Source organism: Electrona antarctica (assembly GCF_951216825.1).
Source record: "Electrona antarctica genome assembly, chromosome: 11".
In the NCBI taxonomy this organism is placed as follows: Eukaryota; Metazoa; Chordata; class Actinopteri; order Myctophiformes; family Myctophidae; genus Electrona; species Electrona antarctica.
Window position 1 is genome coordinate 16,148,209 of NC_136792.1, and position 24,781 is coordinate 16,172,989.

The 24,781-nt window shown below is 42.2% G+C and overlaps 1 protein-coding gene across 1 annotated transcript in view; it reads right to left on the bottom strand.

Moving 5' to 3' along the window:
• Positions 1-24,781, bottom strand: part of LOC306932017 (roundabout homolog 2) — a gene marked incomplete at its 5' end in the record, with an annotated part of 79,356 nt that overhangs the window by 19,348 nt on the left and 35,227 nt on the right. The window contains 11 exons of the mRNA XM_079513722.1: positions 115-236; positions 1,571-1,737; positions 8,005-8,173; positions 8,967-9,048; positions 11,298-11,503; positions 12,501-12,672; positions 14,792-14,916; positions 18,851-18,978; positions 21,169-21,307; positions 21,623-21,743; positions 21,907-22,064. Of these exons, the coding sequence (XP_079369848.1) occupies positions 115-236; positions 1,571-1,737; positions 8,005-8,173; positions 8,967-9,048; positions 11,298-11,503; positions 12,501-12,672; positions 14,792-14,916; positions 18,851-18,978; positions 21,169-21,307; positions 21,623-21,743; positions 21,907-22,064 (1,589 nt within the window). The remainder of the gene's footprint in view (positions 1-114; positions 237-1,570; positions 1,738-8,004; positions 8,174-8,966; positions 9,049-11,297; positions 11,504-12,500; positions 12,673-14,791; positions 14,917-18,850; positions 18,979-21,168; positions 21,308-21,622; positions 21,744-21,906; positions 22,065-24,781) is intronic.

The window sequence follows — 24,781 nt, forward strand, 5'->3', positions numbered from 1 at the left end:
AATTGTTCTGTTAGTTTCATATATTTCTTAGAATCATTTTCTGAGGTTCATATTTGATGGAGTAAACAATTCTTCAAAAATGTAATACTTTCACAAGGTGTTCTTTCAACTCACTGTCCAAGAAATCTTGGCACTGGATGGCGAGAGGACCATGGGCTTCTGCAGATAGACAGAAACGGCCCCTAATTCCCTTTGTACCTGTCTGTGGTCCACACCTTGCTCTGTAGGACTCCCATCTGAAAATAAAAAAACAAAGAATTGCAAACTAGGCCAAAAAATAAATAAATAGGGGCTGGTTATAGCATAAAGCTTTTGAATCAATTCCAACAACGCTCAGCATAGTGAGGTGTCATGCTGGGGAAGCAATTAGTTTTTACACCTTATGAATGCATTTTTCTGCAGGTTTTTCAAACCATGTTGGCTTATAAAGCCTTCTGCGTTGCATACAGTACCTGCAGCAGCATTGGAATTACACTGCAGAATTGTCCATCCCAACAATGGTGTGTTGCATGGAGTCTTAAAATTTTATTTATTTTTAACCAAGTTCCTGTCTACCGGTATTTCTGTCTGTCCTGTCTAACAGCATTTCACTACTTGCATCAGTACAATTCATCTGGTTTCCTGGTTCTAAGATTTCCTACAAACAAGTGGCAGCTTATTGACACTCCGATTGCCCGGGGTTATTTAATCCATTAAATCATAGTGCCCAGCGATTTATAGCAACGGAGCACTTTTACAGACAGACCGGATGTTATGCCGGATGTGGATGTAGCAGCTAAATGTAGCCAAAACACTCTCGATGCGATCGACAACAACGGGAGGCATGATTAATTATTTTCAAAATCTTTTTATTTTCGTTTTGTAACAGTATGGGTGTCAAGTCACAGGTTCATAGAAAAAATTTAAATAAAATCAGATCTAGTATCAGTGACTGAGGTAAACAAACGTACTGTATGAATCACAGAGATCGTGGGCAGACATAATGAAAAGACTGTTATTGTGCAAAACATGCCCCTTCAAGACAAAAGAAAAACATTTCCTCCCCTTCAAGTCCCAATTTAGTAAAGCCAATTCCCAATTCCCCAGCCTCTCTACAAGTACTCCATCTCTGCTAACCCCCACAATCAGTCATTGGGAGGGTGAAGAAAGCCTCGGGTCTCCTCCGGAGGCATGATTAATTCTAACGCGACTAGCGACGGGACCGCGGTGGGCCGTCTAACACAGGATCTTTTCTTAGAATTGGACGGGATGATTTAGATCGCGAGTTATTAACAAGATTTTTGTTGTCGTCGGCTAAACAGGGGGGGAACATTTTCGATGACGTCTCACTGTTGTGCAACATCGATTGCACAACAGGCGCTCCTAGGCTGTAGAGCGATGCGTTCTGTTTTCATATCAATAAACTTCGTCTTTTGGATCAAACTTCATCCTGGGCGCTGGGTGTTACTAACTGAAAGGACGGTGAACTTTGTTCTGGGCATTCGGGGTGTTAAATAACGAAACCGTACAATCACAACAGTTGCATTACTTTGCACATTACTTTTATAAGGTGGATGATTTGCAAACTTACCCTGCGTTCTGACAGGCTCGGAGATTGGGCTGGGGTCACTAAGGCCGTAGGAATTGACTGCGCGGACAATGAACAGATAAACCGTGTTGGGTAACAGTCCGATAATGGTGTGCTTCTCCTGCTTTACATGGTCTGCTACGGTCTGCCAGGCGCTGCCCACTGATTGGCTGAAAAACAAGAAAACAGTGAGAACCAATTATATGAAAATGGCTAAATCAATGGCTAAATTTACGATTTAGGTATTTATCAGATGCAGAGCAATTTACAGTAAACAAGGTAAACACGAGTAAACACATCAAATGCATAGAAATAGTAATCTAGGATCATACTGTAGGTAAACCAATAAACTATCATCAGTCCAAACAGTATAATATATATAAAAAAGATCTGTACATTGAAACTTCACACTATAATATGCCAGGTCTACAAAGAAATCTGTCTACACAACATGCTAAATTACTTTTTAGCCTTTGCATAAGCCTGCAAGGTTATGAAGATGAATTTTCCTTCAAAATTTTTATCCCACGATTTTGTAACCCATTTTTTCACCCAGTGTCAATTATCCCAGCGGGAATCGAACGCAGGACCTTCTAGCTGTGAGGCGACAGCACTACCGATACTACCGACATGAAGATGAATTTTGATGAAACTAGTGAGGGTACAGGGTACCACAGACCAGGGCTGAACACTTATTGCCATATGATCCCCTTTAAACATACGCATACACAGATAATGGTGGTGTAATGCCATAGAACAACTAACTTTTCCTATTATCCATTTGACCTCCTACTCTCTTTTTTATTTGTTTTTATTTAACTAATTTTGAAATGTACACTATATACATAAGTGAATAAATATATGAGCCTAACCTAGAGGCTAGTACCTGTCCGAACATAGCAAATGTTGGAGTGTACGTAAGAGGTGATCTTTTTGAAACACCTCAAGGGAACTTTCAAGGCCAATTTTAGTCTAGTCTGCAGGTCGTTCCACGATTAGGGACCAAAGAAAGCAAGAGTTCTTTTACCTCCCTCAGTTGAAAATGAGGGTACTACACATCGTAGCCAGGTATTTGATCTGAGGTTCAGACCGTTTTTGAGCAAATTGAATTTGGAAGAAATGTAGGAAGAGACTAGAGAGATGACGAGAATTGCTTTGTAAATAAAAATATACCAATGATGCAGCCTGCGAGATGTCAATGAGGACCAACCAACTGCATCATGCAGCGTACAGTGATGAGTTCTGAAAGGTGAGTTCGTTATGAATCTCAGTGCTGCATGGTACAGGGGGTCAAGTTTGGCCACGGTATAAGAACAGGCAAACCTATAAATGGCATCATCACCAAAGTCCAGTTGGGACAGAAAAAGACCAGTGACCAATTGTTTGCGAGAGGAACGGGCAAAACAAGCAAACGGCAAAACAAGCAAACAAAACAAGTAAAAGAAGCCCAGTGAAAATTTGAGCTTCTTGCACAGAGAATCGATATGAAATTATCAGGAAATGAAAAATATACTGAAAGAAATACTGCCTCATCAAAGTTGGTGTTGTGACTTTATATATTATATTGTCAATTACTTCCATGAGAGTGGGAGAGGTGGTGGAGCTAGTTGCTTTAGCAGACAGTTCGAGGGTCCAATGGAGTGTTTTTCCGAAGCGCTTTTTACTACTTTTCATTGGTTCAATATTTTCGAAACAATACACCGATGTAAAGGGTGTTCAATAGCACTGATTAAAAAAGAAGAAAAAAACCCTCAAAAATGGAGTTAGGCGGTTTCCTCCCGACAGACTGTTGTCTTCTAGAGAATCAGCTTTGATAACCAGCACTATTTAAAGACACCATAATGAGGAGCCGTGGGAAGTGTTGCATAAGTCATCCATCCTCCATCTATCCAACATTATTTAACTCATTTATAGAGCGTCGCAGTCCCGCCCCCTCGAGAGACCCGGAAAAGAAATCCCTGTTCATTTTCCTCATAGACTTTTCAGAAAGTATTTATTTAAAGCCGTTTACGGCGCAGACAAAGCCAACTCTTGTTGTGACAAATCATGACAATAAACACAATGTTTTGGGCCAACTAAAGAATTAGAAAGTAGAAAAAACAGCAGGTTACACTTTTTTTGTTGGTTTTATTCTTTGTAATTATTTGTTTGGTCCAAAATATTGTGTTTGTTGTCATGATTTGTCACGACTCGAGTTGGCTTCGTACGACGCTTAAAAGGTCTTTAAATAAATACTTTTTTAAATGTCTATGGGAAAAATGCATGGATTCATTTCCTGGGCCTGGCGTCGTCATGAAATGGGGCGGGACTGCGACGCTCTATAGTCATGTATTGTAAAGTAGAACGAGGTAACATGAACCTTGTTTATGCTGCTGAGGGCTGAAAAATAAAGTAAAAAAATAACTGCAGGTAGTGTGTATGGAAATAAATGTGCATTTTATAATGGGAACACCCCCAACTCTCTAACTGTTGGGAATTTTTGGGTATATTTCTGGATTTATTGAAGGCCTTTGATATGGTCAATTATGATATATTGTTAAAGAAAATGTACTATGGTTTCCAATGTCACATTAAAAAATGGCTTCAGAGTTGTATTTGATCGAGAACAATATGTTTCCATAAATGGTATAGTTTCAGACAGGACGACGCTTCTGTCTGGAGTCCCCCGGGGGTCGATTTTGGGTCCCTTATTATTTCTTATTTACATTAATGATTTGCCTTCTGTTTGTCCTAGGCTTTTTCCTATACTTTTTGCTGATGACACCAGTTGAATCATAACACACAGCGACCTTCATTCCCTCATATCAGAGGTGAATGAAGGCATGGAACAAATGTCTACATGGTTCCAAGCAAATAAGTTATCCTTTAATAAATATAAAAAAGTCAAATTTTTGGTGGAAAAAGCAAAAAAATATTGTACAGATACTTGTAAAATCACTATTAATGATACACTGAGATATCTCAAGTCTCCTCTATAAAATTGTTAGGCGTTTTAGTAGATGAGAAACTCATCTGGAAAGAACAAAGTTTCTAGATCATGTCATAAAAAAAATGAGTGGTCTGGTCAATCAAAACTGTTTGCTTACTTTATATTACAGCTTGATTTACCCACATTTAACATACTAGACCTGTACATGCCCGTCGCAGTCGGCCACCGGCCAACTTGGGAACGATGCAACTTGGGAACCTAATGATATACATTGTCATAGCACCCGTTTTAACCATAGACATATAAACGTAGACGCCCTTTCCGGCTCTGAGGCGCGTGACTCGTGAGTGACGTCACTTGGGCAGCGACACAGCGTGCCTTCAGCAAATGCCTTCAGCACTTCTAAATAAGAAAGCTGCGGAGAACTGTTGCTTTGTGTTCACTCTTTAAGGTTTTCTGTTAGTAATCTAATCCCCCCTGGCTCTGATGTTGTATTGTTGTATTAATAACTTTGTTGTTTGTGTTTGTTTGTTTGTCTTGTTTTATATTGTAATGTATTGTCATGACTGTTTTGTTAAAGATTTGTTAAAAAAAGAAAAAAAGCCTTCAGCACTGCACTTCCGCCTTCATTGGGATACACATCGCTCCAATGAACTGCAACGGCCAGTACTTGGCAATCAATTCGGCCCACTGGCAGAGCCTGATTGGTTGAGCCTCAATTGGCTGAGGCAGAGGCTGGAAATTGCACAGGTGAAAGGAGTTGGCCTCATTAGGCCCACTGGCAGATCCTGGCCCAGGTGAAAGGAGTTGGCCTCATTAGGCCCACTGGCAGAGCCTGACCAGAGCCTTTTGTGGTGGAGAACCGTGGGTCCGACCGACTCCATACCTGGCACTGCACTCCCTCTGGGGGTGTGGAACGCGTGTGTCGAATGTGAAGACGGTGGGTCAAACGTTCTCGAGTTACGTGCATTACAACCGTACACACGCGTAAGCACGCACGCACGCACGTACGCAGAGACGTGGCGCATTATATAGTAGATTGCAATATGGTCTGGGCCAGCACTTATGTCTCTTACTACCTCCACAGCATTTACCTATACTCCAGAAGAGATTTGTTAGAACTCGATCACTCTGCTCCACTCTGCTCCACTTTTCAAAATGCTCAACTTACTTACCGTTTTCCAGATTAACACTTTTTTATTTACAAGCTTAAACATACCCCCAACTCCATCCCCGGGCCTTTTAGTAATTACTTTCAAACAAATTATCAAGTCCACAAATACAACACTAGACAGGCTTCTCATCTCCATCCCCCCCCTATCGTACTAGTCATGGTCAGTTTTCTATTAGATAATATCTAGATATAGAGGTACTACACTTTGGGACAAACAAATATTCTACTGGTTTACATCTTTCTTCTCTGAACTTGTTTAAAAACAAATTGAAGGTTGTTCTGATTGACCAAATCACTTATTATATAGTTTATTATAGTTTGTATTCTCTTCTCGTCTCTAATCATGTCTTAGATTATGAAGTATTTTGAATCATGTTGTAGATTTTATATATTTTTTTATATACTGCAATCATGTCTTCTGAAAATTATTTATATCTTGTTATAATGTACAGTAGGCCTCGTACAGTATAAGCCCCCAGGGCTCCTCCTGGCACTTTCCCTTTTTTATTTGATGATATGATTTAACAAGCCGGAGTCTTGTTCGTTATCGGATTCAACCAGACAAATCACTCCACCAACTAAGAACGGCCATGCACCACCACTCACAGAATCGAGAAAGAGCTATCAATCTGTCACTTTCCGTGTCCGTGCCGGGTGAGCTTCCCCGTGTTGAGTCAAATTAAGCCGCAGGCTCCACTCCTGGTGGTGCCCTTCCGTCAATTCCTTTAAGTTTCAGCTTTGCAACCATACTCCCCCCGGAATCCAAAGACTTTGGTTTCCCGGGCGCTGCCCGGCGGGTCATGGGTGTAACGCCGCCGGATCGCGAGTCGGCATCGTTTATGGTCGGAACTACGACGGTATCTGATCGTCTTCCAACCTCCGACTTTCGTTCTTGATGAATGAAAACATTCTTGGCAAATGCTTTCGCTTTTGTCCATCTTGCGCCGTTCCAAGAATTTCACCTCTAGCGGCGCAATACGAATGCCCCCGGCCGTCCCTCTTAATGTATTGCTCTATAGTATAGAGTCTATACTATGCTAAATAAAAATCGAATCAAAAAATCGAATCAAATCAAAACTGTTCAGCCCAAAAGTGATCCTTATTCTTTCAATTTACAATTTACAATTTAGGCATTTAGCAGACGCTCTTAATCCAGAGGATTTCGGACTGAGTCTACTGCACTGTATGTGGCGCGTGCGACCCCGTGCTTGCGTGCGTGCGTGCGTGCGTGCGTGCGTGCGTGCGTGCGTGCGTGCGTGCGTGGCTGCCCATGGCCTATATCCTTACTCTGATTCTATAATGAGTGAATTCTACAACTGGTCTAGTGCGCTCCTCCATTGCCCGAGGATAAGACAGAGCTGGTGAGCTGACCACTGCAGTATCTGTCCTCTCTCACTCTAGGGTCTAGGGTTTTATTTACCATGCTGTTCCTTGTTTTTTATGGGTGATATAGTAGCTGTACAATGCTGCAGCGACTGTTACATTACTCTGTTTCACTTTGCATCACCTCACAACTCCCTCTGGCACACATGAATCACCCCCAAGATGTAATGATGCTAAGTGAATAATATGCTCTTGCTCTAGAAACAATCTCATAAGATTAGAATGTACGTATGGACAAAAATAAACATAGCTGAATCATATAGTACAGTAGCTGAAGCTGGCTTAAAGGACCATACTGCAGTCGGCACCACCGTCAACGCATGTCATTGTCTATTTACAGCTTGCCTTCAACCATATCGTACATAAAGATAGGCCATTTTCCCGATCATGGCTTGATCCTTGATTTTCTCCAAAGCCATTCAAATGTTACCGAACTTACTCAACCATTCTAGCCATAAGGATGCAGTCTGATTGGCTGGGCCTTGGCGAATGATAGTTGGGAACTGGCCTGAAGGACATATCAGGGGTAGACAACCTTTACTATCAAAAGAGCCATTTTTGTCCCAAAATAAATTGGAAAAACATAAATGCATGGGGATAATAAGTCACCATTCAAGCCACAAGGACATAATTTAGGGACTACTGTATATTTTACTTTCCAAATGAATCTGCACTTTAAATTACATTAAAAAGAAACAATGTAAGTGACAGAAAATAACCCCAAGACTCTTGATTTTCAACTGTACTGAAATGTATGGAATCCAATGGCTTTCCTCAAAAATGAAACAAGCTTTGGAAAATGGTCCTCAATAATACCGGGAATATATAGCGTATATCGAGTCGTAGCTAATGGGCTAAACATGCCATAGCCGCGGTAGGCCTATGGTCGTTTAACATCCTGGTTAGGATTACTGCCACACTAGAAATCTTCATTTGTGCTTCTCTAGGTACCTGAAAGCCTCGATAATGTAGGAAGTGACCGCGGCCCCGCCCTCATGGGGATTAGACTGCCAAGTGAGAGTAACTGTGTTCTTGGTCACTTCAGTCACTACAGGTTTCTGAGGAGGCCCTGGAAGCTGGATGGACTCAGACAGCCGAGGCACTGATGACCCTCCACTCTCTGTTATAGAAAGGAAAATTAAAAAATTAAAATCACACTCGTGTGAAGTGAGGGGTGCTCTTGCATACATCAGCATACATCACATTCCGTGCTCAGCCAATTAAATCAGTATGTGGTACACACAAACACACAAAGCTGGCCATAGGAGGGGCTAGCAGCCCTCAAAAACAAGAATGATGCCATAACAATGAGGAAAAATATAGCTGCAAGCAGCGATAAAAGCAATATCAAACATGCATTAGCAGGGTCCAGATTTTGGACCCAATCAGGGTCAGTGTTCCGGGCTCGGGAGATGACGTCAAGACTGGAGATGACGTCAATCCTGTACTCCCGCAGCCAACCATACATTAGCAGGGTCCAGACTCTTCCACACAAATGAATGGAAATGCGATTTCAAGGGGGAGTGGTTAACCAGGCTACGAAAATCCCAGGAGTGGATAGAGTGGATCATATAATTCATACAATCATATAATTGGGAGATCTAAAGGCAGCTTCAGTTCTTGACCGTTTCCCATGACCCTCTACCATATTGCCGAATTTTGTGGAAAGCGACAGCACAGAAATGCCAGAACTGCAAAAAGTGGCGAAAGAAGAAGAAACGGTAGAAAAACTATAGGGGCCCTTTTCCCTTCAGGCTTGGCCCCTATAGGTGGAGGACTGTTTTGTGTTGAGGGTGGAGAAAAACGCCCACCATGCATGATAAAGCATAAAAAACAGTTGCAAGATCAGTTTCCTCTTAAATGCGGAGATGTACAGTATAGGAGCGACAGAGTGTGCAGACTATGCAATATACCTCTGACAGTCAGCATTCCACTCCAGCTGGACTCCCCCGTGGCACTAGACACAATGCAAGTGTATATCCCAGAATCTGTCTCCTGTAAAAAACAGCAGTTAGTCCTGAAAGGTCTAGAAAGAAAATGCCATTTTAGATCATCAAATGTTTGACAAAGGTTTCAGAGTTTCTTTAAACTGTAACTTCACACTATGGCAAGTTTCACAAAGCAAGACGTGATACTATACAAACAACACATGTCTGGTGCAATATTACTTTATCATGCCAATCATGAAAAAACACATACAACGGTATCGTTGGATAGAACTTAGTACTAATAACTAAACCATAAGTACTTTGATAGTACTTGTATACTGATTCATATGTTTTTTAGCAGAGAAATTCTATCTGGATGTTCATCTTAACTTCTCAGTTCCCATTGTTATTGCTGGCCGCCTCAACTAGGGACGCACATTGTGTGTGCACTCTAAACCCTCACATGGCACTTTTTAGCTGTCAACACTCAGAAGCAGCAGACCTCCAAGGAGCAACAACTTCACTTCCACCACAACCGCTACTAGCCCTACGGCAGTACTGCACCAAGCTCTACCTGCCTTCTGTGTTTACACTGTGCTCCATGCATGCCCACCCACAGGCTTGGCTGCCACTAATGGTGTTACTGTAGCTGCTACAGTGAGTAAACCTGGCATGGCAGAGAGCCAGTGTGCAGCTGGAATTATCATTGGGCTATGATATCATCCAGCACAGTTATTGACCTCTGGCTGACAGGCTGGCCATCTTGTGGCAGGTGATGTGTCTTTCTTTTAGATGATTCCACCGACTACTGAAATATTGATACCGCCGGGAAGGGGCGTCGGCAGGGGAAATATTTTTAGTTCCTCGCTTGTTGTCTCTCTACCTCATATCTGTTTTTTGTCATCGTCATGATGTCCAACTAATGTATCTCTTCTGTTCCATTGAGCACTGTGGTACGGTAGATTTCCTCTCCGCCTCAGCGGTGCATTGGACCAAACCTTAACCCATTTTGGGCGGGAACCCCTTTTGGTGTTAGCATTATGTTATGCTTTAGCTATTGAAAAATAGCAGATCTACAATCTCATAGCGCGCCACCGAGTGGCGCGCTACGAGCTTGTAGGTCTGCTATTTTTTTTTTTGTCATCAAAGTTTTTTATTGATTTTACAATAAAGCATACAAAATACACATGACTTACACAAAAGAAAGAGACAAGATAAAGAAACAAAAAACAAAACACAGGTCTGCTATTTTTGAAAAATCGAAGAACGACTGACATAGAAACATAGCTTTTTCAGAAAACTGTCAGGATGTAGAAGACATTTTTAGAATCTGATCTCAGGTCAAAATGGGTTAATGCTCCAAGTTCACTTTGCACCGCTGCAGTGCATTATGCAGTCAGGGGGAGGCAAGAGAGCATGTGAATGAGCATCGTCCGGGCAGGAGATGTAATTAATGTCTAGGAGATCATTAATCATCTACTGCTGGTCAATTAACCCATTCAGGCCTGACGTCGAAATTAAAAAAAAAAAAGTTTTCTAAATCATGACAATTTTCGGAAAGATTTGAGGCACATTTTAACGATTTTTCAAAAATAGCAGACCTACAAGTTCATAGCGCGCCACTCGGTGGCGCGCTATGAGCTTGTAGATCTGCTATTTTTCAATAGCTAAATTATAACAATGTTTAAAACACCAAAAGGGGTTCCCGCCCCAAAATGGGTTAATGGTTAATGTGGTTAAACGCTAACGTGACATGGATGCGTTCCAGGTCTCAATGGATTAATGCAAACAATGTTGCTATGCTCTCCTCTCTGTGCACCGCCTGACTGACCTCCAGATGGGGTCACAGCACAAAGGGCCCACTGGCTGCTCTTTGATCAACGCAAGAAAGTATTAGCGTTTGCAAACAAGCCCCTTCATTAACATTACAATCACACACTGCATGGGCACATTATTGTCCTGTGAGACAGAGATTGGCTCTTGAAAACTTGTCTCACCGTAATGTTAAATAATGGAAAATTCATTGAATGGAAAGGAAAATGAGGTTTTGCCATCTGTGCAGTAGAGAAATATACAATGGGGCGAAACTCAATGTAGGTTGAAGATCAAATTGATGTAAGGCTACTGTATGTTACAGTGTGTACGTTCCTTTTCAGGTCTTTTTTTAAACGCTTTTCAATACATTTAATCACATATGCCTATAAATCACAGAATGCACAAACGTACACACATGCGCACGCGCGCGCACACACACACACACACACACACACACACACACACACACACACACACACACACACACACACACACACACACCTTTATGTTGGCGATCTTCAAGCCACCATTCTCCATCAAGGTCATTCGAGGGTTATCTCCCTGAATACTCTCTCCATCCTTCTCCCACGAAATCTTGATTGAGGATCCACCAATCACATGACACAGAAGTTGTGCCACTGACCCCAAGGATGCAGTCTGATTGGCCGGGCCTTGGCGAATGATAGGTGGGAACTGGCCTGAAGGACCTACAAGTTAGATCAGGGGTAGACATTAGACAACCTTTACTATCAAAAGAGACATTTTACCCCAAAATAAAGAAAGAAAATCTCTCTGGAGCCGCAAAATGTAGGTTTTATTTATTAAATGTTTTCAGCAAATGCAATAGAGCGCCGAAGTCCTGGCGTCACTCACTCATCCCCTGGTTCTAAGGGGTTTGCTGAAGTTTTGTTTTTTTTCATAAATGAGAATTGTGGTCCAAAAATAAACAAACTGTCTCCGCGATATTGTCGGGGAGGTGTGTCTGTATCGTTTACGACAGTCAGTCAGTCATATTTGATACTGTTTCTAGCGAAAATGTAACTAATTCGGCAGCAGTAACATTAGCGTTTTCCCGCCGTCAGTTGATTCTTCATATGCATGAGTTAAACCAACGGGAGGATTTGTTATCACGACACTATATGAGGCGATTTAAAATCCCCCTATGGGGATTATAATACAAATAAAAAAGTACACAAACCCGTGGACCTCTACCGATATTGTTGTCAGACTTCAGTGCTCTATGTGCTTATCCTGCAAATGTCTTTCAATATTATTTCTTATGTTTACTAATTTCTCAATGCAGAACCAGCAAAGTAGCAAAATAATCTGTCCACACATTAATAAATTCTCTATTTTCCTTCAAGACTATTTTAATTTTGATTTGGTGTATAGCCTGCACATTTTTAGGAGAATGCAATAAGAACTGTATGCCTAGAATAATAATAAATGATTATTAAAAAGAGGAGCAAAAAAGAAGAACATCAAAGTAAAAATGTATTCCTTTTCATAATCTTTTGCCAAAGCCACAGGGAGCCGAAGGAGAGGGGCTGAGCGGTACGTTGAATTAGATGATGGAGAAGCAGAATATTATGAAAGTTGATCCTGTAGCAGTGTTACAAATTGTCTTTGCTAATGGTGGTTTTTCTCTCCATTAGCTGACAGCACCGGAATTATTAATGTCCCAGAGATTCTCATGAAACTCACCCCCCTCCACCTCCAGCAGGGCTTTGGTCAGCACACTTCCTGCTACACTGATGGCCTGACAGATGTAGAAACCAGAGTCTTCTGGGTGGATGTCAGCAATGGTCAACTCTCCACCCATGGACACTGAGTACCTTCCAGACTGTGAGGGTGGCTGCCCAGGAAACAATAAAATCTAAAGACACGCACACGCACGCACACGCACACGCACACACACACACACACACACACACACACACACACACACACACACACACACACACACACACACACACACACACACACACACACACACACACACACACACAAAGCAGTACGCAAAATGTTGGTTTACTGTATCAGCAAAAGTTCTAGAAATGATTGTACATTGAATTCAGATGTATCGGCAGGTGGAGATCTTCAATGGTCTGGTAATTCAAGACTAAAGGACCCATTATGTTTAAAACACTAAGAGGAAACCAAAGGACACCAGTTAAAATGACATGCTGCTTTTGTGTTTTGTGTTTATCCAGATTGGCAGACCATTTATGGCCGTCTCAGTCTGTTTCAGTAAGTAATGAGGGAAGCGAACAAGGGGTAAGCAGTAAGCACATCAGTCCATTCAGCCATCTATTTCATTCTTCTAAGTCAAGAGGCTTAGACTGAATTGGAGGAGCCGAGGTTAAGGCTACAGATAATCCAAAAACATCCAGCATAAACCTCTACAAACAGGGGGGGCAGCACCTCAACTGTCTATCAGACTAAAGCTTAACTTAAGCTTCCTGTTTCCTGTCTGACATGCTAGCAAAGCTTCTCTAGAGTATCTTACGTTTCTTCACAGTGTGAGAGATCTCACCTGTTCATTTGTATATGCTTTTATCAACAGGATATTTATAGTTAGCTACAATGTTAGATGAAGGCATTTTGTGTTTGTGTCTTTGCCCTTAGGAAGCAGACTCACACCTGGTGTTCTTTCCTCAAGTCTCTACCCCCCCTCCCCCACCCCTTCTTTCATGCCATCCTTCTCGTCCTCCCTTCTCTCCTCCTCCGTGTCTGCAAGCAGGTGAAAAACACTTTCTCACGAAACTCAGTTATTTGTACTCGTTTCTCAGAGCCAAATGCAAATATGCTGTCCTCCGATTACACATATTGTGTCTGTGGGCAGTGAAGAATGTTGGAAAAGGTTATATTAAACCCTTACAAAAAATGTGTTTGAATAATTCCCCATGAATCACTCATGTAGCCAATCACGTAGTAGCAAATAGTCATGATTAGCTGCCTCCTAAGCTATGACACACGCACAGCGGAAGTCACTGTAACGCGGACCGGATCGGCTGACAACCCAACAGCGGCTAATGTTATGAGCTAACTGTAGAGCAGGAGAGCCATAACAAGACACAACCAACAAAATAACGTTGCAAGCGAACGAAAACAACGGCTGCAAGGTTGTGATAGAGAAACATACACGTTACCAAAAAAAAAGGAAACGCTTGTTTCACCCTACAAATATGACAATGTAATAATTTCTTGTTTCTATCTATAATTCATGCTTTTCTAATTAGTGCAGTGGTTCTAGTTAAGCTTTACCCCAAATGCCCTCATTTCCAGTCCTAGCTGGCAAATGTTCTGTTCTACCATGTATTTAATTGCCATTAATTTAATTAATCGGGTGTATCATGTCTAAATTAGACTGTGAGAAAAAGCCAGAGATTCATTTTTCACAGCTTATTTTTTTCAGATTTATTTTCTTCCCGTTGCCCGCTGGTAATGCTGTTTTCAGCAACAGTCACACTTGTTCAATTACACACATTTACACCAGGGAGCTCAGCTACCCAGTACAGTGCAGCCACAGTCTTAACTACTGAGCAGCTCCACTGGAGCAGTAGGGGTCATGTTCCTTGCTCAAGGGTAATTCAAAGGTGGCCATTGAGGGAGGGGTGAGTGTTGCTCATTCACTTCCTCATTACTCTTCATTTTTGAGGGGTGGCAGCCCCTCCAACATATGGATTTCAGACATGACGTCATGTGGCTAGCGGCCTATGGACTTTTAATGTTTGTCTTATTCATGCGCCACAAAAAATCAACATAACCCCCCCCCCCCCCCCCCCCCCCCCCCCAGTCAGCATGCCCCCCGTGGCAGCCAAGTATGGACCTTTTATGTTTGCTTTAAACATGCCCCCCGTGACCGTGACGTACAAAAGAAAACAAAGGAGACCCTCACTTCACACAAGTGAGATTTTTCCTGAACCGCCAGCCTACTGATCAAGAGCACGCTCTAAGGTCACCAATGCACTATTCCATGCACTCCCTCTTACCTGGCTCCCCTCTTTCTGCCAAAATATGGCTGGTGGTGGGTTTCCTGAGGTCCCACACTCGAAGGTGATGCTTCGCCCTTGGGTGGCAATCTGATCACGGGGCTTCATAGTAATCTGTGGTGGTACTAGAGACGAAAAGAACCAAAAACATCAATTAGATGCTTTCTCCTGCAGAAAGAACTGTGTAGTGTACTATACTGCAGTTACAGTACATCCTCTGCACAGGTCTTTTACATTTTACATGTTACATTAGGTGCAACACGGAGGCTGTGGAAGTATCTTTATAGCCTAATGCCATAAGGTACACGGCACGGCACGGCACGGAACATCCCTGGATGTAATGTGCTGTGCTGGAAACAATGCAAATTTGTTACATCATCATCATCATCATCATCATCATCATCATCATCATCATCATCATCATCATCACCATCACCACCTTTGTTTGGAGCTGGCATAGGGTCCAGCATTTTAAATGCATAATCATTCCATTGCTTGATCAATAACCACTCAGTTACACCATATCTTTATTGATGAAACACACTGTAAGCCATCCTCAGTGGCTGAACTATGACCATATAGTGTGATAAATCTTCCTGCTCCTCGTCACATTATTGAGTAGTGCAATGGTGCATCTCCTTTTCCCTGAGCCTGCACATCATCACAGTTCAATGCAATGCCATCCTCATGAAATGTACTTAGTTATTTTGAGTTAAGGTCTGTCTCTGAGTAGAGCTGCAGACTGTCAGCTTGATATGAGGAGACATGTTATTTTGGGGTGGTGGGGGGGGGGGGGGGGGGGGGGGGGGGTTCTTAAGCCTTTGTTTGACATGCAGCAACTGGTCCGTCCATCTGTCCGTCCGGGAATCGAACCAGATACTCGCTGATCGAGGCATTTGTGATTTGTTACTGTGTATATGATATCCACCCTGACCACTTGGCCATCCGGTCACCTCAGGAGAAAGTATATTTGATTTGTTTTTGTTTTGGTCCATTGTGACATTCTAAGGGGTGAATTCACAAAGAACAGGAGCCACCCTGTTGTCCTTGTGGCTTGTGTATCACTTGCACCCACTATCTGCCCTGTCTCAAGGTCCAGCAGCTGAGGGCAATTTTCCCTTGTTTTGTATATGATTGCAATTATCCATGTGGTAAGTAGAAATGCTGTTTGTGGAGGTGGTTCCGAGTTGTTATGTAGTCCTATAGCAAAAGCCTGAAAATAGACAATGCCACTTGGTAGGCATCTTGCTGGTATTTTCTTTTCTCAGTGAGGCACTCCAACGTAAGTCAAACAAACTACAAACCACTACACACAACAAATTGAGATGTTGTGCCTTTCAGTCTGTGCAGCATGCACAGTCACACACACAGACAAAAAGGAATCCTTAGTTTAGACTTTAGACCAATCCGGCCTGCAACCTAAAATTAGCTTGACACCCTTCTACTCAGCACGGCTTGCATGACGATGGCTTAATTCACCTGGTTACAATCACTGCTGCCATGATCATAAATTCTAGCAGTGATACCCCTTCAGTTTAGCATTTCAGTCTGACTGCATGATTTGACTTTTATTTTTGCAATGAGGCTCATTTGCATAGAGGGCTAGGGGCCAAGTAGGAAAGCTCCGGTCAGTCAGTCAGTCAATCAGTCAGAGGGAAAGATGGAGCAATTTGTATCTCCCCCCATGAGTGAAATTTTTAACATTTCAATGTCATTCTCCAGCCTATACCATCTGCATTTCACTACTTAGGGATTTACATTTTCATGGTATCAAACTCTTCCTAAACAATCTTTTCATAATACGAGTAAATACACCAGATGTGTGTTGATACCCAAGCTTAATCTGGTGCACATAAGTGTCTGAAGCCTAATGCCTTACTGGCACTGCAACAACAGGCACGCTGTCAACAACTTAATAACTGGTGGAAAATCTAACCTTGTGGTTGATCTGATATTTGTTTGATATATTTAATTATTTATTTATTTGATACATTTGATTTTATATTTTGGTTTGGTTTATGCTTCCACATTATGGTGAGGGATGGAAAAACACACAACAACAAAGCTGGAACAGCTGGAACGGCATGGAATGGAATTAAACACACAGAACAGCAAAGCACTTGTTAATGCACACAGATTTAATTTACACACTGATTTAAAAAAGGAAAACCGTCACATTATCGCGTAGGAGAGTTTTGTGTGTCTGGGAGCTGTGTTGTCTGTGTTGTCTGGAGCCCATGGCACTCCTGGTGCCATGGGCTCCCATGGTCAAATTGGTCTCCCATGGTCAAATTGGTCTCAGGCCAGACTAAGAATGGCTAAAAGCATAGCTACCCTGCCCAGAGAAAGCGTCTGATGGCCGGGTCATCCACAGAGCTCAGTCAGGCACAGACCGAAAAAGAGAAGTAGATGTTTTTCCATCCTTTGGGTCCAAGACCGATTAAGAACCGTCTGGTGCGCAGCCAGACAGTGAAGGCGGCGGAGGAGAGATCTGGGCGGCAGAGGTTGGCCTTGGGGATGTGGAGCATCACTTCTCTTTATGCACAGCAGGGGCTCTGGAACCAAACTCCTGGAGGGGTTTGATCCTATTATTTTTTAATTTTTATTTTATTTACAGTAGCCAATTATTTTTACCCCCCTTTTCTCCCCAATTTAATCGTTATTCCAATTAATTCCACACACATTTCTGTGTTGTCACTGTTGTTTTATCCTACTGGCTCACCTGCCAGTGAGGAGCCCCCACTGGGAGGACGTATAGGGCCTTCGTCCTACTCCTCGCACCCAACACTCCCAGTGGACAGGTGCCGCCCCAGCCCGTAGGAGTACATGCAATGACCAATATCACCCTCCCCGCCCAGCATCCGAGCCAATTGTGTTACCCGACAAATCTGGATGCATCACGGTGGATTCGAACCCCCAACCTCAAGGACTTTGGGCAGGGACTGCACCACCCGAGTGCCTTTATTCAACACACATGCAGGTAATGTAGGGGTGTGATTGGGAGGAACGGTCTCCCTGAACCTGGGCACGGTGGGCAGTACTTTGCTATTGGACTTCTGTGCGAGTTATATTAGGTATTATAACTAGAACAGAGAGGGGTTATAGTTTAGTGAGCTGAGAAGGTTTTCACGGTCACAGGGGAGATTATCTCCATGCTGGCCTGGGTACGCCTCAGGATCCCCCAGTTAGAGCTGGCCGATAAGGTAAAGGGAAGTCTCGCCAGAGAAAGGGAAGTCTGGGATTCTCTGCTGGAACTGCTGCCTCTGCGACCCGACAGCAGATGAGCGGAAGGAGATGGATATGGAGTGATAAAAGCAATGGAGGATGAGGTCAACCCAGACGACTAGAGCAAAGGCAAAAAAGACATACTGTAGAAACAGACAAGAGATGTATGCTTGTGTGTGTATGGCGTTTGTGCGAGTGTGAGGAAAAGAGAGGGAGAGAGATAGACAGATCGAGACAGACAGACAGAGAGACAGACAGACAGACAGACAGAGAAAGTGATGTCTTATTAATACTGTGTGTGACTGCTCTCTGGCAGTGTGTTAAAGCACACTATCTTCCAAACATCTGTCAGATAGAGTAATCCATATGGTTTAGCATTAAGCTCCGGCATGGCGGAACCACTGCTCAGAGAATCGCACGCACACCCGTGCGCGTGCACGCACACACACACACACACACACACACACACACACACACACACACACACACACACACACACACACACACACACACACACACACACACACACACACACACACACACACACACACACACACACACACACACACACACACACACACACACACACACACACACACACACACACACACACACACACACACACACACACAAAGCCAGCCTTGACCAGGAAATCGGTAGAAGCATAGTAGTGTTGCAGTGATTGACTTATGCATGAACTTGCCTTCATCTAAACAAGGACGTTTTTGCCTGTCTCAGGGTATTTGTGCCTGTGCTCGCTGCTGTTCATGCGTTGCATTTCACATAAGCTTGGTACAGTATATGCTTTGGCAATATGTATTATGCGCTTCTTACCATGGACCTGCAGCATGGCTGAAGCCTCTGTCTTGCCCACACTGTTTTCAGACGTGCACATGTACGTGCCCTCATCTTCCTGTCGTACTTTGAACAGGCGCAGGCTATTGTCATTCCGGATCTCAAATCTGGGAGGCAGAAAGTGAAGTGAAGTGTCAAGAACAATACTGTATATTTACAAGAATACTTGTTCAACAATGTCTTGAAAATTGTAAGTGTAGCCCATGCCATTTTTTCAATTCACCATAATTGGTTGACACTCAAATATTTGTCAACGCTCCCTACAAGGAACGTTGCATGACCGCAGCACGACAGAACAGAACAGGCGGGAGGTACGTTGTTTGGACATGCTGTGATATCAGCGTAGAGACGGGAGATCAAACAAACTATCAAACAAATTAAAAGAGTGTACAAATCTTTCGGAGGTGAACGTGGAGATTTGAAGATTGAGCAGATCGAGAGACTTGAAGAGTGAACATGAAGCAAGAGTGAACAGAATAACTTGAAAGAGGAAGATACAAAAATGTGAATTAAGAAGCAAAGAGAGGATGTTGCGGGAGAAATAATTGATGATATATCATAGAAGAGGATTTGGTGAGTTTTTGATGCTGCTGATATTGAGAGATAATTGTCTCCACCAGGCCGAAGGCATGGGGGGAGAGTATGTTTTGCAAATCCCGTAAATCATTACACAGTATCTCTATAGTCATGTGTTCAAGCCGGATCTGTCCGATATTTCATATTCTATCCTAATTGTCAAATCATGAACACAGCGTGCAATTTACGTGAAATTTACGTGAAATCTTTCACTGACTTTCCTACTAGGCTGAGGAATATATCCCACCCTTTTCACATTGCCCTGTTATAGCGCCACCAACAGGTTGATTTTTGCAAAACACATTTTTGGAACAAAATGCCTCAAATCATCCAATTGCCATCCAAGGCGTAAGAAGAGATGGCACCCTTTTCACATTGGCATATTATAGCGCCACCAGGATGCCACAACCTGACTTGGCCTGGTGGAGACCTGTGCCCCGAGGGGCACTTTTTCTAGTTTATGATATTTATGTAGGCACACATTATTGGTGGACACTGGGAGAGAATTCCACTCATCTCCTTGAATGAGAATTGAAAGAAAGAATCCTGGTAAGTTAGGACCAAATGACTCTGAGCACTGCACCTACCTATACAAACCTGGATGACCACTAACCTTCTCAAACTAAACACACACACACATACATGAGTTAGTTCTCAGCCTTGGAAGCACATCACCACCACCCGTAAACAACTGTACTGGCTTCATGTTCTGCATCTATTACAAACTACTCCTGTCAAAACACCCTGGCTCAGTGGCTCCACAGTACCTAACAGGCCTCCTGTTAGACTTGTCTTGGACCTCCTCTCTGTCCCCAAAACAAACAAAACCGAAAAAAACGAAACCTTGGGGGACAGCCCCCACCCTGTGGAACTCTCTCCCAATAGAGATTTGCCATGCTCCAACACTGGACTCTTCTAAGGCCGACGTTTCGACCGCAGGCGGCCTTCATCAGGTGATGAAGGCCGCCTGCGGTCGAAACGTTGTGTCTTACATTATTATGGTGTTTCAATAAAAGAAAACACCATTGGAGCAAACCTGTGTGCGGACTCTCTTCTCTTCACTGCCTTTAAAATATACCTATTCTCTCAGGATTATGGCATATAGTTGTTTGTTGGTTTGTTGGTTTTGTCATTTTGCACAGCATCCTTGGGTTCATGAAAGGCGCTATATACATTCAAGCTATTATTATTATTATCTTTGGAAATGGTCCTTTTCTGTATGAGTCTGCATGTTTCTCAAATTTTGCCATCTTTGCAGCCACACCTAAATTAAGATTCCTCAAGAGTCACCAAAGAGCTCAAACTAAGTTTAAGAACTTAGCCTACATTAGTTTCACATTTAAACACTGACCACAAAGTTGCTTAATCTCAGGAGGGTCCTGCTAACTAATGCATCCTCTCTAGTCTTTCATTAGTGAATCTGCATCACCTAACTGGTAGACAGACATGAATTATTAGGTAATTATTCTCTACGCTTTCTAGGCCACATCCTTTACTCTGACTCAGAATTCATCTCTGGTGAATATACGCAGTGAAGTCCTCAGTGATAATTTAACTCTGGGAGTGTCCAAATATAACCAAATGGACCCTTACAGGTTATTTGTACACTCCCAGAGTAAATGAACACTCCTGGTTTTTCATTAGTAGTGTTTATATCCATAATTCTGTCAGTTTGTTAACATATCAGACACCACAGATACTAAATGTCTGCCCATTTGTACCTCGCCCGGGGTAGCTCTCCTTCCTCTCTGCGCCACCGCACTGTGGGGGCAGGATCTCCATGGACATCGCACAGAAAGTCAACGGTGTCTTCCTCCATTACCACTTGGTTCACTGGTCTCCGCAGCAACACGGGACGCTCTGCAGTAATGGAAACAACACAAGATGCACAGATATGTACGGGCATGCATACATTCGGAGATACATGCACACGCAGAAACGCACACACACACACACACAAAAACTACAGTTATACACAATACAAACTAACAATTTAAATGTAATGCATGCACAATTTGTATTGATTTAACATATGTAACGTATAACAATTTACAATAATACAATATGCTCATATTTATAGAGACTAGCACAATGTAAGATCAGAGTAAGCAACCGACAAGCAAAATCAAATCTAAATAACATAATTATGGTAAAGTTATAGAAGATATGACTTACCATACACCACCAGCTCTGCAGGATCACTGTCTCTTTCTCCCACCATATTGGTGCCCACACAAACGTACATGCCAGCATCACTTTTCCTGGTGTGAGAGATCATCAGTTTTCCCCCACGCATCTGAAAAGCAGCAGTATAACCATCAGCACAATATGTATACATACTTTTAACGGTAGAGGTTTTCCTTGGTGTCAGCTCGTATAGCATTGCTCTAATCACAATGGCATGTTTTCAAAGTGCAGAACTGTATTTTCAGGCCATGTCTTATGTGATGTGAACTCACAGAGATCCGTTCATCCTTGGCACTGACACGGGCATTATTCCTCTTCCAGGAAACGGTGGGCTCGGGATGACCACGAGGGGGGATGCACTCCAGCACAGCAGGCTCACCCGCTGCCACCACCACATCAACTGGAGCCTGTCGGAAGTCATCTCTCAGGACTGGTGATGAAACAAATGGTAGGAAACAGAGACAAATGTAAGACGTTGTCCAACACGGTCTTAACTCCTTGCAACCGTTTGGTTGCAACTCCTTGCAACAAAATTGTTGGGAGTAGATGCATGGTGACCCATTGGTGTGGTGTGGGCAATTGAATTGAACCAGTTGAATCACTTGGGTCGACTTGGGTCCACGAGCAACAGGACATATCACACCGCTGGGACGGACGCTAAAACCGTCTCATCCTGTCTCGACCCTTTGGTGTGGTTTGGGCTTTACACCAACACTCACTCAATCAGTGTTAAAGGGATATTTCACTTTCAAACATGTTTGGGGTCATTTTAATGTTAGACTTACAGTAAATTAATCTTATAATGTGGTTAAATGTTTGAAGTTACATTGGGTTTATATAGTAATGGTATATAAGTTTATTAAGGCAGGTCTTATGAATATCTAATATCTAAATATTGAATCAAGCAATTTAAAAATGATCTGGGGTTCACACAAAAGCCAGAGTAGACCCCAAACATTTGAAAACGTTTGAAAGTGAAATATCCCTTTAATTGAACTCTAAATAATGTTTAAATGGAACTAAATGGACTCTGAACGGAAGGATTGGTAAAACAATATAATAATTGTAATTTTGTTCTTTCTTGGCTTTTTCTTTTCTTGGGTTAGAATAGATAAAACAAACGAAAATTATCTCACTGAGGGTCCATTATTATTTGTATGTACATGAGTTCTCATATCCATGGTGATGTTGCAGTGCACTGTTTTAATGTTACCTACAGTATGCCTGTGTCCTACCCTGCTGTTAAATGAATAATTCACACCTCTCAGTCTGACACAGAGTAAACAAATAACGCAGCATTCATAATTCAACCTGTGCGAGAGAGAGAGAGAGAGAGAGAGAGAGAGAGAGAGAGAGAGAGAGAGAGAGAGAGAGAGAGAGAGAGAGAGAGAGAGAGAGAGAAGGTTCCCAGTGCTTTAATGAAAGGTTTTGCATCTAAAAAACCCATTCCAAACAACCTCACACAGCTACCCAGAAGGAAGGCTCTGGGTAGCTGTCTCCTTATGTCATCCCTGTACATTTCACTCTCTGGAAATGAAGGATGATGACCTTTGAAATGTGTTCATATCTCCTGTGCTGATTGTGAGCCAAAGTGCAGATGAATGCCAAACTATGAAACTCTAGCAGACTGAGGGGAACTCATGCAAACAAATTATGATAGACATTTTCTCACTCTCTCTCTCACATAGGCTACATGTGTGCGTGCAGGCAGACTACTGTAGTCCAGGATAACAGATCAATGTACAGAAAATCCCCCCTCTACACCTTCATGAATATTTCAGTGATAGGTTACTTTGCAACGTGTATATGTTAGAGCAACTTAAGTACCTGTCAATGAACACATCTGGACTTAGTATTGTTTGTTTGTCACTCAATGTATGCTATAGATAAGTGCTATAATTCATCATGGTTAGCCCATGCTAAGTTCTTTGTAGCCTTTTATGTGTCATCTAGGTCTCTAAAACTGTACTAGCTATCCACTAAATCATACATGGGCAGCTGGCGACCCGGGGGCCACATGCGGCCCCCACCATCACTTAATGTGGCCCGCAGGTTAATATCCCAACATTGATCAATTATTGATTTCAGCTAATTACTACTATTAATTTTAATGTATTTGTATTTAATTCATAAAGTTAACATAACTATAACTAAATGCATTTGAAATGAAATAAAAAAAATACTTTTCAGGATTCCAATTAAAAAATAGCAAAACATTATTCAGGATTTCAATTCAAATATAGCAAAATAGCTGATCTACAAGCTCAAAACGCGTCGCACTGCGCTTGAGCTTGTAGATCGGCTATTTTTGTTGCAATGTGGCCGTCTGGAGTGAGTGTGAAAATATAGTGGGCCCAGCATCCAGAGCTTAACAAAGCACCCATAGGCGATTTTAGGCTTGCTTATTTATTTATTTATTTATTTATTTATTTATTTATTTATTTATTTATTTATTTATTTATTTATTTATTTATTTATTTATTTATTTATTTATTTATTTAGGGGGGGGGGGATAATAATAGCCTACAATATCTGGGTACACATCTGTGAGAACTCATGGCTAAGTTATAGAATATAAACAACTAAATATGCAATATGATTTATTTACTCATTTTAGAACATACTATAGCCAATCAGCATGTGAGTCATGACATTGTCAATGTCAATCATGTAATGTTGCAAAACTGTTCATTACAAAGCATGAATGAAATGAAAAATATAAATGAGTATGAAGTTACAATTTTTGTTTTGTTTCCCCCCTCCCACCCCTACGCTGGGCAACCTACGCTGTAGTGTATCGGCTGAAGTACCAGGATTTTGGCAGAAGTCGCGCTCAAGGAAATGACATTGACGCTTTACAAATCTGTTTACATTCTCCGTGAAGTGTTGTGATTGGTCAAATTATATTGTATCCGAAATACATCTGACGGATGTTCCGGCCCAACACTTCCACCAATACACTCTCTGCCTTAGGTTGTGACCAGGCTTTTCTCTTTGCAGGCTGGGGCCGAGGCTATATGTACACTCAATCTTAATTTAGATTCACTCTTTAAAAGAGCCTCGCCTGATAAAAATTGCATACTTCAATTATATGTCAATTTAGGTGAGCAACATGGTTGTGCGACAAATCATGAATTAGCCTTCGCA